Genomic DNA, 16,505 nt, shown 5'->3' on the forward strand with positions numbered 1-16,505 from the left:
TACTCTCCAGTCGGAAGTCGAGACATTTTGGCATCATGCGCCACTGAGCAACTTTCATAGGAACCATTTCCAATGTGTTTGAACTCCAAATATATAAATAGATAGATAGATTGATAGTAATGAATGATATTTCTATTATTCTTTATTATATGAAGCAATAACACAGATTTTATACATTAAATAAGGCCTATGTTTTGCCTCTTCTATGTCTCTGGCACCACATCAAATAATTAGCAGGTCTGTATTTAATAGTGGTGCAACGGTCGGTTTGTACGTCGGTTTGTTTTTTTGCCGTTTGGTTTTGCATCCCTAATAGGAACCTACTGTAAATTCAAACATGCGACAAGTCCTGAGCAGATTCACAAAGCTCTTATACCCTGCTTACTGGAAGCACGGTTATGACTAAGCTATTTCACTGTTATACATAATTGAACTGAATGTGATACTTGCAGGATTTCCTTCCCGTTCATCTACATTTTGTTGGATGGCCTACTTAGGGCAAAATTTGGACAGCGTTGTACCGTCTGTGTTCATAGCTTTTATGTTCATACTAGATTTTATGAAATCTGATTTTGACATCGGGCAGTCAGGCAAACTGTAATTCAATCTGGTCAATGTGATCCTTTAGTGCAGGTCCACACTGAGGTGGACCAGACTATCTGATGTAATCTCTTCCAGTCATAGTCCTAGTCTAGATTGTCCTCACATAAAGCATGAACAACTGCAAGCTTGGTTAATCAGACATTTAAGAGGTTTTAAGGGTGGCGTTGTAGTCTCAGTAAGTGAGCAGTCGAAACTAGTCAGAGCTTGTCGATGATCAGAAAGTGTAATCGGAGAGCTTGCATCATGACAATTTGTCTAAACCTTGCTGGAGGCAAACAGTATTCTTGTTGGGAGGTAATTTGACCGAGGACTCATGCCAGTGAGAGGGATGGGATGGGTTTTGGGGTGTGTGTTTGGAGCTTTTTCAGCTTTTTGCCCTCCAGCCTGTCCACGTTTCTGACTGATATTACTCAGTGCTTCCTGTGTAACACGACACAGGTGTTAAACAACTGGACGTAATTGTGTAAGCATACAGATGGTGAGCAGCCATCTCTGTAACTCATCTTCCCTGCAGGGTAATAGAACTTAAACTTGAACACATGATGTGGTCTTTGGGTGTTTTAGTAACCCAGCTAGTCACAAGAAAAAGAAGGTGAACTCTGATGCTATTTAGACTGCCAATGATAGCATGATAAATGTGTAGGGTAAATAAACAACGTTGTTAGAATAGTTTGATAGTTCCAGGCGTATCTGCAGGTTGATTGCCAACCTCACGACCACTTATGATTAAATTATTGGACATGTCTACTCAGTGTTTTTTATATTTATATATAATTTATAACTAAAAATTAATGGTATGCATGCTGTAGTTTTTGTGTATGCATGCCATAAAAGTTGAAAGCGGAGTTGTACGCATGAAAGACTGCATGGTCTATTGTCTCAAACACAAGCAGTGTTTTATTGCCTATTTTCCTATCAGTTCCCCAGTCAGTGCCCGTTGCCGTGTTATTGTTAAATGGGTTACTGTCTATGATGTCATTAACTGTTAACAGTGTTTGAGTTATCGCCTGCTATCAGTGTGTGTGTGTGTGGGTCAAGGAGTCTGTAGCAGATAATACTGCATGGTTATCAGCACAGTTTTTATGAGTGCTTTAACGATGTCATGGATGACTCGGTCAAAGTGATGTACAGACGATGTGCAGGGTAACACTTGTCCCTCTTTAATGCTGACCTCATTGTTACAGTCCTGCTCTTGTTCTCTCACACCTGTCTTATCTCTTTTTTTTGTCATCACAGAAGACATTTACAGTATGTGAGGTATTACTGGAGGAATCCTGCCCGTGCCCTTGACTGAGGCACTGGCCTCAAAACAGGAGTCGGTGCGCTTTGTGTGCTCCTAAATGGTTGGAGTGGGTCAAATGATAAAGTATAACACTGTAATTAATCATAGTCCAGCACTGTGATGGACAGAGTTGAAAAATGTCTGTAATAGTGTATTAAAAAAACAAGGGAAGAATACTGTGTCCACAACTCAGGGAGTGGACTTCCTCCCCAAAAACAAGGCACACTTTTTTATTATCATGACGTCATGACATTTTGCTCACCGATCTTTCTCAGGATCAAACTTTTTTTACTTTAACAAAGCAGTATCTTTCTTAGTGTGTTTATCTTTACGATGTTTACAAATTCAGCAGCAACTTTTCCCAGACTTGAGCAGTTGATCATTAGTCAATCTGCTCATTTTATGGACTCTTGACTGTTATACTGTACTGCGTTGTTACATAAAGTATCTTATTATCGGTAGGCTAAGTGTTTTTACAATTTGGCAAATGACGGAACATTTTCGCCCCTTGCCTCGTCCTGGTCTGAACTAGGGATGTGACTGTGAGAAAATGTTCCCACCGGTTAATAAACTTGTGACAAAACCGGTGTGACCAATTACACCGGACATTTTACAAGAAAAATGTGCAGCGTGCTTACTTTGATCTTTACTGTCGGTTGGCGGTGTGTCTGCCTCTCCGGTAGAGCTTTCGCTACGGGGCCGCAGGGGTCTACCTTGCGCCGCTGCGCCCTGCACACCGGCTGTGACCGCTCTGTCCTTCTCGCGACGATTGCCTCATTAATGTTGTGGTTCCCTTACAGCATTGGGTTTAAATCTGAAATATTGCCAAATAGGCGCTTTTGCTTTTCGCTTCGACACCAAATCCTCCGCCATCTCTCGGTCTGTCAACACTCTCTCATCCAGTGTGTGTGAAATAGGCTATGACACCTGCTCCTCTTAGCTGAGACTCCGTATGTAGAATACACATTCACTGACAGTTTGTAGGCTACATAATGTAATCGGTGTGTGCCCGACCATCATGTAACACCGGTAACACCGACTACTGCGGCAAGCATAGTCTGAACATAGTGAAACTGTAAGAGTTTGACACTTTTGGGAAAAACACTTATAAACTTTCTTGCAGGAAGATGACATAATGTTGAGCCAGTTAGCTTAGCTTAGCACAAAGACTGGAAACAGGAAGAAACAGCTAGCCTGGCTCCTTCATGGAGTCTCTGGCTGATAGCTGTAGCTTCACATTGAGCAGACAGAGAGAGAGGTATCAATCTCATCATCTCACTCTTGGCAAGAAAATGAATGAATAAGTTCATTTCTCAAAACGTCGAATTATTGCTTGAACAAACTGAACTTCTATAACAGCTGTATATTTATTTTTAAGTGAATGTGAATAAGGGTTGTTGCGCGGGTCAATCTAGAGGTGGGTCATTGTCTGTGCTGCTCAAAGAGAGCTTGCTTTAAATGTAAACTGTGTATAAATAAATCTATTCAGTGCTTCTTATTCAAGATAAATGAAAAGCTGGTTGTGGGAAGTGAGGGCTTCCCAGTAACTCCTCCTTACCATCAGTCTATCTCTTGTTGTCTTACCCTCCTCCCACATTCTAGATACACTCCTCTCTGCAGTTCAATTTACTAGTCTGTTGACCGCTGCGCACACACACACATACACACACACACACACACACACACAGGCACTTACGTCATTGTCACTGCTTTGTTAACGTCGTGATTCAGTGGGCGCCCTTTAAGAATAGAGGGGCAAGGGGCCACCATGGTCACAGGGTCAAAGGTCAAGTGTCAAAGGGTCACAGTTGCAAGTCACAGGGTTAAATACAATCGACCGTTGTTTTTCAAGCATTTCTGTTTTGCACTTCGACTTAACAAATGTAGGATTTTTGAAAGACATTTATATACCAGTAATTGTTTTTGCTGTTTTTCTTTCTAAACAGCTTTTTTTCCACTTATGGAAAGATTTTTGTCTCTTCTCTTAAATAGTTGTGTGTAGCTAGAAAAGATGTGGTTTAAGTGATTTACTTGTTGTTCCATGTATTTTGTGATATAAATGGTAAGGGATTTGATTTCTTAAATTCCCTTGTAATGCCATCCTCCTTTATTAGTCTTGGGAGGGTGCAGGAATCCATTAAATGTCTTCTCTGGTACACTTTCTGCCCCTAGCTGATGCTTTTCACCTGCTTGCAAGATTAGTCACTGTTAGACATTGAGGTGGATAGTCTAGATTGATTGTATGAAGAGTCATCCACCTCACAGAACAGGTCAAGTTGTACATACTTTTTTGTAGCCACCACCTTTCACAGGTGGAGCTTCTCACTCCCACCTGTACATCAAAATGTCCTAAATAATTGCCTGAGTGATAAGATGAATTTGGGGCGGCCCTGGCTGCTTTTACTTCAAATTGGCTGAAATGTTAAAGAACTCATGTCCTACATTTGCTCTCAGTAAATGCCACGCTTGCTGGTCCCACTCCAGCTCTGCTGTCTAAGCGAGGGAACTTTTTCTCAGGGCTCGTGCTGACCACACATACTTTACATTCCTCTCTTTTTGATAGCATTCGCCATAGTTACTGAGAATGAAATGAAACAGGATTGCAAAGCCTCTCACAAAGAAAAGGTTAACCTTTTTTTATAGTGCTAAAAAAGTATTCCTGCTGAGCTTTCTTTGTGATTACTGAAGTCAGTTGATTTGATTAATGACTCTTGAGTGTTGTATTTATCCCATGCATGCAGGTATTCAGAAAGAAAAGAGTTAGAGTATTACTTTCCAAGGTGATTTTGTGCAAGAATATAAATTCCTTTACAGAAGATAGGAAGGGTGGTACATGGTAAAACCTGATAGTCTGTAGAAATACTCCTCTCAGAAAAGTATGTATTGTATTTGTCGTCCCGGCATCCAGTGATAAGGTTGTGTTGACGACATGTGAGCATGCCGAGGCTGTAATCCAGGCGCAGATGCACAACATGAGTGGTAATGGCACAGAGCCTGCTGTCCCACGTAGGAGCTGTCTTGGCCAATGCATGATAAGCTCCTGGGGTCAGTTTGTTACCAGCTAATTGTTAGCACGGCAAGAATGTTGTCATGGGTCCCATTGGCATATGAAAGCACAGATCATTTTCCAATCCCAGAAATAATATGTGTTTGGTGTTATATATTTGTATAAATGTTTGATCTTCATTTAATTAGCAACAAAACAGACATTGACCAGCCTCAATTTTTATTTATGTCAAAGTTGGATAACATATTTTAGTTTGAAAGAGAGAATGTTGAAAACAGGTGTCACTGATGTTCACTAGATATCCTTTACACCCTTCCTGTTACCATACGAGTCATGAGTCTCAGCTTGCTGCTCAGAAAAAATTTGCATCTCACAGTCAGATCTGATTCGTGTTCCAGGCAGTTGCATACTTGCAATAACACACAGTAGTAGATATCTACCCCTGCACCGCCCGAGTGTGAGAACGCAGCCACCGTCTGCCTCGTGTTTGTTTTGTTTGTGTTGTAAACAAAATGTTGGCATGCAAGCTATAGGAGGGAGGAGGAGGAGGAGGTGGGAGAGCACTTATGATTAGAGACGGAGAGAGGAAAACAGATTTGTAGGGAAAGAAGAGGTTCAGGATTCACATTTAACAAACGCTGCCAAAGGCCTGATGTTGCATTGTGAGAGGAGAGCAGACCGAAAATGATCAGATAGACAGCATGTCAGTTTGAGAGAAGACTGAGACAGTTTACTCAACAGACAGATGGGCTATGGGGAAGAATAGGACACGGATGACTTGGATGTCTTCGCTGCGAGAGAACACATTGCCGTGTGTCCATGATGTGGTCCGTATTCCAGCTGGATAAAAATGTGTGGACTCTGATGGCTGAAAACTGCTGTACACTGATCACTGCTTGGGACTTTAATAAGACTTAGATAAATGATATAATGACATCAATATTTATATGAACAGCTCTCAGAGGCTGAACCAGGCGGCTACCTCTGGGTCTGAAAAGTGAAGCCAATGCGTAAACTTGCATTCTTTCTAATAGCCAGCAGGGGGCGACTCCTCTGGTTGCAAAAAGAAGTCAGATTGTATAGAAGTCTATGAGAAAATGAGCCTACTTCTCACTTGATTTATTACCTCAGTAAACATTGTAAACATGAGTTTATGGTCTCAATCGCTAGTTTCCAGTCTTATTCAATACAGCATGATGTTCATTTAGTAAATTAGAACCAAATAGACCATAAAGCAGGGTATGCTTTAGGGCTTGGTTACCTTGTGATTGACAGGTCGCTACCACAGCGTTTTCTGGTCTGGAAGTTGTCCGTGTTTTTGTTTTACAACTTTAACCCTTTCACAGTGTTTATAGTTCATAGAAGTTAATTGTAATATTTTGGTCACCTAAAAAAGTGTCACTTCTGGTTGCAAAAAAAACAAGATGGCGACAGCCAAAATGCTGAACTCGAGGCTTCAAAACGGTAGTCACCAAACCAATGGGTGATGTCACGGTGACTACGTCCACTTCTTATATACAGTCTATGGTTGCAACTAACACTAAGATGTTGTATCAACGTACAGCATTGAGCTACTCCATTGACAATTACATGGAGGGTCACTAATACGGACCAAACTCACACAAGACATAGAAACACTTGATCCCGTGGCCAAGTGGTTAATTCATTAGTTAGTTTTAGATTAAATTCAGATTTTCCCTTTTTGAACAGGAAAGTCAGAATTATAAAGCATCTTTACGGTCTGAAAACAAAAACTATACATGTAACTGATGTTTGATGAGATACAACAGATCTAAAGCACTGCAGTATCTTGTGTCTGCCAAACTAGTTATGTATCATACTAGCAGAAACCTTCATATTCTTGAATGAAAAATAAATATTTCAGTGTATAGGCTTTAACAGTGTTAGAATTTGACCACTCATGTAACTCAGAAGGCATCTAGTAATCTGCACCTATAGTTTGACAAGAAAAATATAAATATCCCAATGAAATAATGGTTAATATTAAATAAAACCTTAGATATGTTAACGTTTGGCAGGGTTTCTACCTTTAACCATCTGCCACACACACACACACACATACACACACATAGACAACACAAAGGTGGGAAATAACGAACAGCTTCACTTCCAAACAATCACCTGTTGTTATCTTTGTTTCGGTGTAGCAACCTGATATTTCCTCTTCTGTGAGTGTGTGTTGAGGAACGTTTTTACCGAAACACTCCCAGGAACCTTGTGTAATGGCATCTCGTTGCTGTCGCTTTGTAATTCTGCCTCTGAATACTATGAAGATGATGAAAATATCTTCACAAAAAGCTGAACTTTTTTTGTTCGCCAGGTGGCATTTGAGAATCGGGGACATTTAAAGGTGCAAATCTGATTTAATCTGTATATTATTTGTATAAAGTTTGACTTGTAGATGGTTAAAAATGGTGGAAAACCAACCTATAGCATCAAGACTTACAATACAGGTCTGTCCTACTCAGGTGTTTGTGTACATTATATTTGTAATCAAACACTTTACAGCCTCAAGGTTTGTGTAAACAGTTAACAGTTAAGTAACTGATACCAAGAGCTGAGACAACAAATATCCGACAGGATAAACATCTTCAATGCATTATGTCACCATGTAAACAAAGCCTGTAATGCTGTGGTGGTATTTCAACAGAGAGGTAAACGTAATCGAGGATTTGACCTTTGATCTACGCCAGCGGGAAAGTTGTTCTTCCACCCTGGCTTACTAAAGATCGTGTTCATAATAACGTTTGAACAAGTTTTTCCTCTTTCATTCATTATCAACAAATGGCAGAAAGGTAGTTAAGTAAACAAATAAAAAAGACTGAATTCAAGGAAGGAAACAGGAAATGTGAGGAAGGCAGGTTTTTTTTTTTTTTTTACACTCTACATTCATCCCACAGTCTTTTATTCCACCCGTGTTTGTGTGACAACAGCGGAGCGTGTTAATAAAGCATTAGTATGAATCACCACCTGGCCTGCCTGTGTGCGGTGTTGTTGTCCGGACACACCCACTCCCCGGAGAAGCCCAGACCTGTTCAGAGAGACACACAACACCGCAGGGGATTTAGTAGGTGTGGTAGCACCTTGGCATGATAGATTAGATAAATAAATAGACAGACAGAAAGGCAGGCAGGAAGTGAGGGGGATAATGACAGGAAGACAGGAGTTCTCCACTGGAGATGAAGGGCAGTTGTATAGCCACACCGCTAAATGATGAGCGGGTACACTGATAGATCTTATATCCATTATTTAGAAACTTAAGTTAACTTAAGTGCTCCAAATCTGATTAACGAGGCCCGACTCTAAGCAGAATCTATTGTGTTAAGACAGAGAATATTATAAACCAGCTCATGTCTGTAGTAGTTGAATTATTCATTGGTAAAATGAGCTTTAGTTTGCATTCAGTGACGCCGATACTTGAGTTTTTCTAGCGATGCCACAGCCTGCCATTTCCTACAGCTGACATCACTACAGGTCATCAGCCCCGCGGCGAGCTCTTCGCTTCTGAGTCATGCTGAAGAAGGCGAGTTGTGGAAACAGTGAGGAGAAAAGGTTATTTACCACAGTAGGCTAAGTTATGTGTAACAACTTGTCCGTATGGAAGAAAGAAGTGGAATTTCACCAACCTGTTGTGTAACCATTAATCTCCTTAGTATACTTAACCAATCTTACAGCATGCAAGCCAGAACAAAGACACTGTGTTCGAGGCCGTTTCCCTTTTTGAGTACATTTGAAGTCAAGTGTTTGCGATAACTGCAAGACAAATGAGTCCGTTGAAGCAAATGCAGCCTCAGGGAAACATCTACTGTAATAACCAGCAGAAAGACTGAGGTTAACCGATGTACAAAGGTTCCCAAAAGTAAGCGTCAATTTATTGTTAATTGAGACATGAAGCACTTTGTCAAACAATTTTATAAGCGTGTTCTTTGTTGTAAATATAGAGGAAAGGGTCATAGTTGGTTGAGTCCTGAGTTTTCTAATTCACTGCACGAGAGACACAAAGTCTGGGCAAAAGTGAAAAAGACAGATTGGGTCCATTTTGGGCAATTAGGTGGTCAACAGTTCAGAATCAAGAAGGTACATTTTAGCTGTCTTTCACAGTCTTAATAGTCCCAAGACGATTTTGGAGAGCTATTAAGTCTTATCTGCTGGTGGGAGCTCCAGTGAGCTGCCTCGTTGCTCCGCCGAGGACAGATCTTCTATGTTGAATTGTGTCCTTTGCTCTTTGTTTTAGATTATTCTAAAAGTTGCTTCAGATTAAATTATTTGATCACTTAGAAAATATTTTAACCGTACCCTCTTTACTAATGAAATTTGTAAGGAATGGCTCATCTGACGTTAAAAGGTGGAGATGTCACCTCTCTGAATATATTCGGGCCTCTTTGTTGTATTATATCGATTTATCGATATATTGAGCGGCTGTGGCTCAGAGGTAGAGCACGTCGTCCCCTAATCGGAAGGTCATCGGTCACCGGTCACATGTCAAAGTGTCCTTGAGCAAGACACTATACCCCAAATTGCTCCTGAAGGCTGTGCCATCGGTGTGTGAATGAGTATTTAGATTAGATCCTGATGGGCAGGTTGGCACCTTGTATGGCAGCCTCTACCATCAGTGTATGAATGTGTGTGTGAATGGGTGAAGCTTTGACCATTGCCATGGTAATCGACCTCCAAATCACTATTTGAATTTGAATATATCTAAGTATGCAATAATAATGTATAAATCCCCAAATAGCCCATGAAATAAGGAATCTAAAGGTTGAATTATATTATTATTATGGATAGAGCTGCCCTCTCTTAGTCGATTAGTCGACTAATCTGTCGTTTTGGTCTTAGTTGACTAAGATTTCTTTAGTCGATTAGTCGTTTCTTATTCTTTCTTCATGCTGAATGACTTATTTCTTAGAAATTTACGAGCACATATCTGGTAAGCACAAGATTTAAAGTGGTGCTTTTGTGATTCTTTGTGGAGAAACTCAGTTTCGCAGATCTGTCAATTAGTCAACAAAATCGTATGGGTATTAATCGACCAAGAATTTCTTTGGTCGAGCACAGCCCTAACAGTTTATTTGTAATTGATATGATTATAATTGTAATATTAATATTAAACTTTTTCTGTGAGAAACTATTTTTAATTGCACTGTTTTGTCTGAATAAAGCAGAACTCTATTGATTCAAAGTTGCTTCAGTTTTTGCCATTTTTATTAGTCAAGTTTGAAAATCCAACACCTCCATTATCTGTCATCAAATTGATCTGAAGGCCATAAAGTATAGGACCACCAGTCTGTTACTGTCTTTCTGTCATTCTCCACTCCAGTGAAATGAATGACTTTTGACTAATGATGTTTCCAACAGTTTGAAAATGTGTGAACATGTTTACATGATGATATTGCCACCTGAACCTGTTGAGCAGTTTAATCAAAGTTTTGTGGTTTACACTTCCTGAAAAGTTCCGACCAATCAGGACCTTCATAAAGCCTTCAATGATTAAATTTTTACTTCCTGCTACAACCTTTTTGTTGCCACACACAATATGAGTTGAGCAACTTACTTTTTAGGTGCACTGCTTTGAGATTGAACCTCTTGAGTTGGTTGTAACCTGCAGCTGTTAGAAGCAGCACTACTGAATGGACTCTCTGTCTGCACTGAGCCTTGTTGTGTGTGTGAACTGGAAACAATGGGTATCCAATGAGACAAGAGCCATGTTCCTTATAGTTGTGAACCACCGTTAGAGGGGGAGGAGGGGAGAGGCCTTTTGTGTGCATTTGAGTGAATGAGAAAGAAAGGGGGATGTGTTAGTGGTAGGTAGTGTGTTTGTGTAGATGCACACTATCTTCCTGTTTGTTTTGTGGCTTGTGTGTACGAGAGAGAGGGGATGAGAGACGGGAGGTAAAGTCCTCTGTATAATTAGTCTGTTAATCCAGTTTTTAGCCATGTTAGAAGTTAGGAGTGAAAAAGTTAGGAGAGGCCTGTTTTAGTGAGACAAAGGTCAACGAAGCAGCCATAACTTTCCCTGTTACTTTGTCTGATAAATGTAATGTCTACAGTGATTTTAAGCTGCATTGATCCCAGGATATATAAAAGTAAATCCACCTGCCTGAAAGCTTTATCTCCTCCTTTAGGTTTCTCATAATGTATCATCTCTCTTGCTGTCTTTCCTTGTTGTATTTGATCACGACTGGATGAGGACAAGGCAATACACATTTTTCTTTACATTTTCTTTCTTTCTGAGTCATTTCTATTGATTTGAGAATGTACAGTATTTCATTTGGACTTCAAAGCTGGGTCTTATACCTATTGAGTTTGCTCTGACACCGCAGGTATTTAGTATGTTGCCTGAGCTTTTCATGACGCCTCTCATTTCCCGGTCTGTGTGTTTTGAGGGTATGTGTCACACGGAAACACGCACAGTGCAAATGTGGGTTTGTGCATAAACTCACGATAAAGTGCAGCCACACCCTGCTCATTATGCTCTCACTCAAATACCCAGAGGAAACTACTCTTTCCACACAAACCATGTAATATGATTACAGTCATATTCACATCCTATTCATCTATGACGAAGATGCCTTTGTTCTCTTTTCATCCCATTGGCCTCCTGCTTTTTCCACATCAGTCCCCTTTATTGAAGACAAAACTTAGTATACTTGGGGCGGCCCAGTAGCTCACCTGGCAGAGCGGGTGCCCCATGTACCAAGGCTGAGTCCTTACAGCAGCAGCCTAGGGTTTGAATCTGTCTCGTGGCCCTTTGCTGCATGTCCTCCCCTCTCTCTCTCTCCTCCCTTTGATCACTGTCATTATAAATAAAGGCACAAAAGGTAAAAAAATATTCTTAAAAAAATCCAAATTAGTATACTTACTATAGTCCATCTTAAGCACCAGGGGGCAGGAGAGAGCCACACTGAAACTGAGGCAACTTTACTTTACCTTTTATATCCAGCAACATCAACATGGAAGTTTTACCTCTATTTATAAGAAAATTTAAACATATTTGTTGTCATGTTGCACAAAAAATATAAAGATATGCTCTTTCTTTTTCTTTTTACATTTATAACTATGTCGGTATACCTACTACAGGGGTCATTTTGGTATAAAGAAAAATCCTCAATCTATTATATTATGTTCTGTTATTATGTTATGTTCGGTTGTAGGGAGCCAGAGGGGAAACCACAATCTTTGTAAAAAAAAGAAAAAAACTTTCAAGCAAAATCTCATAAAGAGAAGCACAGTTTCCTTGTTATTTACCCTCCTGGCTTTTTTTGTCACTTTTCTTCTGCCCTTTTATTTTTCTCACCTCCCTGCTTCCATATACTGTATAAAACAATCATTATTCCCATACAGACAAGTTTACACTTAATTAGGCTATCAAACTTTATAGCTTCCATGCTATCACTATAATATTCCTGCAGGGACTCACTGTCATAAGGTTATAGAAATCTCACTTTAAAGGTCCCATATTATAAAAAAAAGTGAGATTTTCATGTTTTTTATTATAAAGCAGGCTTAAGTCCTATATAAATACTGTGAAAGTATCGAAACACTCAATCCACAGGGAAATACACACAGCCCGTATTCAGAAACTCTGCATTTGAAACAAGCAGTCAGGATTTCTGCCCATTTGTGATGTCACGAATATACAATATTTAGACCCTTGACACAATTTTAAATGTAAACATTCTAAATGTGTCACAGTTTATATCCTGGTTGCAGTGTTTATGTGAATGTCATCAGCTGACAGGAAGTACACATGGACCCAAACTGTTGTCTAGCAACGCAATTCTGTTGCAATTCCGTCAAAATGCGCTAAAACGGAGCGTTTCAGACAAATGAGTGAATACAGGCATATTCAGGCTGACACTATGAGGAAAATAAAGTGTTTTTTTAACATTAAAGTATGTAAACATGTTCTAGTAGAAAACAAAATACAAGTATGAACCTGAAAATGAGCACGATATGGGACCTTTAATGGCACTTTTTAATCTCCTCAATTATCTATATTCCGACAAGGACATCATGCTCAACTATTTAATATTCATTGGAAAAAAAACTCCAGCTACTTTGTTATACTTTTTATACCTCCCTACAAATGTTAATATGGGATTACTGCAGCTCTTTGGGTGTCTGCATGTGTTTGCAGAGGCTGATCTTGCACGTAAAACATCCGTGATATTTGAGGCGCTCCAGGGATTTAGCGAGCATGCCCAGTGAGAGCCCCTCTCAGCAGCAGCAGCAGCAGAGGAAACCACTGGTGCAGCTCAGCGCTCATACCAAGCATAGCCTGCGTGTCAGTGCAGTCGACTTACAGCTGGCTGTGAGGACAACTGACGCTACTCTCTTTTTTTTGTTGCTCTTTATCACCGCGATACATTATAACCCATAACTCAAACAAAGTGTCCTAAACTCGGTGTCAGTCCTCTCTAAAGGGGGTTTATTTTATTAAAAAGGGGGTTTATAGAAACTAAAGTTGGAGGCTGGGCCTTTAGCTGTCTAGACCGTCGCTTGAGAGAAGAAGAAGAAAGAAGCTGGTCTTTTTTTTGGGGTAAAAACTCGATAAATGCTACTAACTAAGATGGACCTGTTGAACTACCAGTACCTGGACAAGATGAACAACAACATCGGCATCCTCTGCTACGAAGGTAAACTGCTGTTTGGTGGCTGGTTTCTCCTCGAAGCGGCCGTTGGCGAGTTAACGCTGCAGAGTTAGTTCACGTTATAGCGACGCTGTCGGTCCAAATTTACACTCAACTTACTTTAGCAAACTTTGTTGTAGCTTTCAAACACACGTTTATTGACTGACTTTCTACCCGACATATGAATATATAGACTTATAGCAGGTTATAACCTATATAACACTTCTTCAACGGTTTCAACTTCATACCAACGGAAGGTATTTTATTTTCTTCCATGGAACGTAGTTGTAACCGTTTGGAACGTAGTTTTAACCGTTTGGAACGTAGTTTTAACCGTTTGGAACGTAGTTGTAACCGTTTGGAACGTAGTTGTAACCGTTTGGAACGTAGTTTTAACCGTTTGGAACGTAGTTTTAACCGTTTGGAACGTAGTTGTAACCGTTTGGAACGTAGTTTTAACCGTTTGGAACGTATTTTTAACCTTCTCAACGTAGTTAACGCGGGCTTCAAATGTCATTAAAGTAATGTTATTTGCTCTTTATCTGAAAAACTGTCAGTGTTTACAAGTCTATTGAGTTAGTATTGACTGCTTCTTTAAAGGGAGACCTGACTAATGATTGAGATCAACGGCTGACTAATAGACTTGTAACTTTAACTGTGTGGATTTCATTGCTCTCCTCTGTCTATGGCTGACTCACTCTATATATTACTAGTTGCTCAGTTATTCTGATTTCCTGCTCTCTATTATTCACATCAACCTTTTGCATTCCTAACATGTAAAGTCTCAGAGATTGGTACACTGTTTTGACCCTTTTGATAAGGGCTGGTGTTTCTCTTTGCTCTTGTCTTCTCAGTGTTGGACTGCAAGTTATGTTTTTTAGCATGAGCAGTGTCTGATTTCATGTTATGTCATGAACACACAGAACAACAGCTTCCATATATTAGCCATATGACTGACTTTGAAGTGGTGTAACTCAAGTGGTTTTCTAAGTGGGGTCTGGGGACCTCCATGGGTCTTTGAGGGGGTCCCCAGCAAAAAGGGAAATTATTTATTTTGATCTATAATGACAGAATGTATGACTATTTTGGTCATGGGTTTCATACACTTGCTGTAATAACATATCTAATCCTATCAAATGTGGTACCCTGAAACAAAATCTTATCAATTGGGGGTCCATGATCTAATTTGTGTCGGTTGCTCTGCAGTTAGTGCTCACATGTCAGACGTTTTGATATCATCCAGGGTTTCGAGGGGGCACAATACAAGTTCCTTCTCTGCACCCTGATTTCTATTGCGACATGCAAATTCAACTCCAGCATTAAGAAGTCAGACTTTGATATGAACTGCAACTAAGATATCTTTTTAAGCAAGGAATTACAACACAGGACTTCGTAGAAAAAACATTAGGATTCCTAGATAGGATTATTGTTGAAGGTGGTGACTAATGATTAATCTCCATCCAAGGTTGATTTATACAAACTCTCCAGCATCACAAAGGGAAACATTTTCATGATAAACCGATCAGAAGGCTTTCTTTTCATCTCCTCCATCGCTCTCTGCTGTGCTACTTTTCCCCTACTGCTGCTGTGCCACAGTTAGCAGCTCCTCTCTACATGCAACATATAATAAACTTTTAATAGCGCTCCTATTAAGACTGTGCGACTGAAAACCGTTTTGCAGATTTGCAGGGAGGGTCAACGAGGGAATTCGGCAGGTGGCCAAGGGGCATTTTTATAGGAGCAGGTAGAGGAAACATGTTTTTTTAAGTGGTTGAGTATGATGTGATTATGGTCTCTGTCAACAGAGTTGTACTTTTGTGTGTTTCAGTGCTTTGTGGGAAAATAGTTTGTTGCTGTAATTCCTGTTTGACCCCAAATTCTTGCCTTTAGGCATGTGGCTTTTCAAGTTTTGCTCAGGAGTTTGGACACACATGCCATTTTTGTGGCATTTCAGTGACGGTAAAGCTCACACCTCAGTGCACATAAAACTGCCCCTGGCCTGGGATTGAAGCCAATCAGAAGCGTTCTCTGTGTCATTGCAAATCTTCATCTTTCTCAGGTTTCATCCTGTCTATCTCACTGAAGAAAATTACAGGAGTAAAGAGGGACGGAGACTACTTTTTAGTGGTGTTTTTTGCCTCTGGGTGTATCCTCTGGGTGTCTCTTGTACTAGATGAGTTTAGACACAATGTTTTATTTCTATCTCTGGAAGCACATCTCTGCAGGATTAGCCTTTCCATTGGTTTTTCTGTTTTGTTTTTTTTGTGTGTGTTGTTTTTAGCTGACCGAGCTAAAATCTGACTCCGTCATGTGCCTCATGATAAGAAAACAAAGATAAAAGAAGAGGGGAAAAGAGCCAACCAGTGAAAAAAGTGAAAGAAAAGCCCCTCATGTTCAGACATGTTGAGCAAAGAAGAAGGGGTTGGAGGAGCTTTGTGATATCGTGGGTGTGCTGACTTGTTATTGTGTGCTTGAGCTCTCATACTCAAATACATTCACCGAAAAACGCACACATAAATGCTCGCTGGTACTCTGCCCTACGATCTTCATTTGTATTCTGGAGCTTTCACAATGTTATCAACATTTATTAGCAATGTGACAGTTATCTCTTACCTGTACCCTGATTAAGACAAGTGTTAGGCATGTTAATACAGTATGTGACATAATCAAACATACACTACACTATCTGATGCCTTTTAATAACCATATTAATGTAATAGTTGTTTGGTTTAGTGATGTATTTGAGGATTTTTTTGGAAAGATGTGAAGTGGCATAGAGCAAGCATCTTGTCTGTGCCATTAAAAAAAGCCGGAAACCAGATAAATGGAACCATTTCGTTGATGTCTGTTGTTTTCGGGCTGATTCATCGTCAGATAGTCAATTTCAGTCAGGTAGTATAAAGACATCGATTTTCATCCAGTTCCCTCTGTGACTTTTCTGGTGCATGAATGTAAAACGAAA

The 16,505-nt window shown here is 40.0% G+C and overlaps 1 protein-coding gene and 1 long non-coding RNA gene across 4 annotated transcripts in view; one reads left to right on the forward strand and one right to left on the reverse strand.

The window, feature by feature from the left end:
* vgll4b (vestigial-like family member 4b) overlaps positions 1–16,505 on the forward strand; it is a 45,314-nt gene that overhangs the window by 8,077 nt on the left and 20,732 nt on the right. The window contains exon 1 of one of the 3 annotated variants that reach the window (XM_037784070.1): positions 13,051–13,549. The exons of the other annotated variants lie outside the window; for them this stretch is intronic. Within the exon in view, the coding sequence (XP_037639998.1) occupies positions 13,468–13,549 (82 nt within the window). The 5' untranslated portion in view covers positions 13,051–13,467. Of the gene's footprint in view, positions 1–13,050; positions 13,550–16,505 lie in introns of those variants that run through there. 3 annotated transcript variants of the gene reach the window in all.
* Positions 7,740–13,866, reverse strand: LOC119496643. The gene is made up of 3 exons (XR_005208757.1): positions 13,507–13,866; positions 11,583–11,704; positions 7,740–7,944 (listed from the first exon to the last, which is right to left on the reverse strand). It is a non-coding gene; the product is annotated as an uncharacterized LOC119496643 (long non-coding RNA).

This window comes from Sebastes umbrosus, chromosome 1 (genome assembly GCF_015220745.1).
Source record: "Sebastes umbrosus isolate fSebUmb1 chromosome 1, fSebUmb1.pri, whole genome shotgun sequence".
Taxonomy (NCBI): domain Eukaryota; kingdom Metazoa; phylum Chordata; class Actinopteri; order Perciformes; family Sebastidae; genus Sebastes; species Sebastes umbrosus.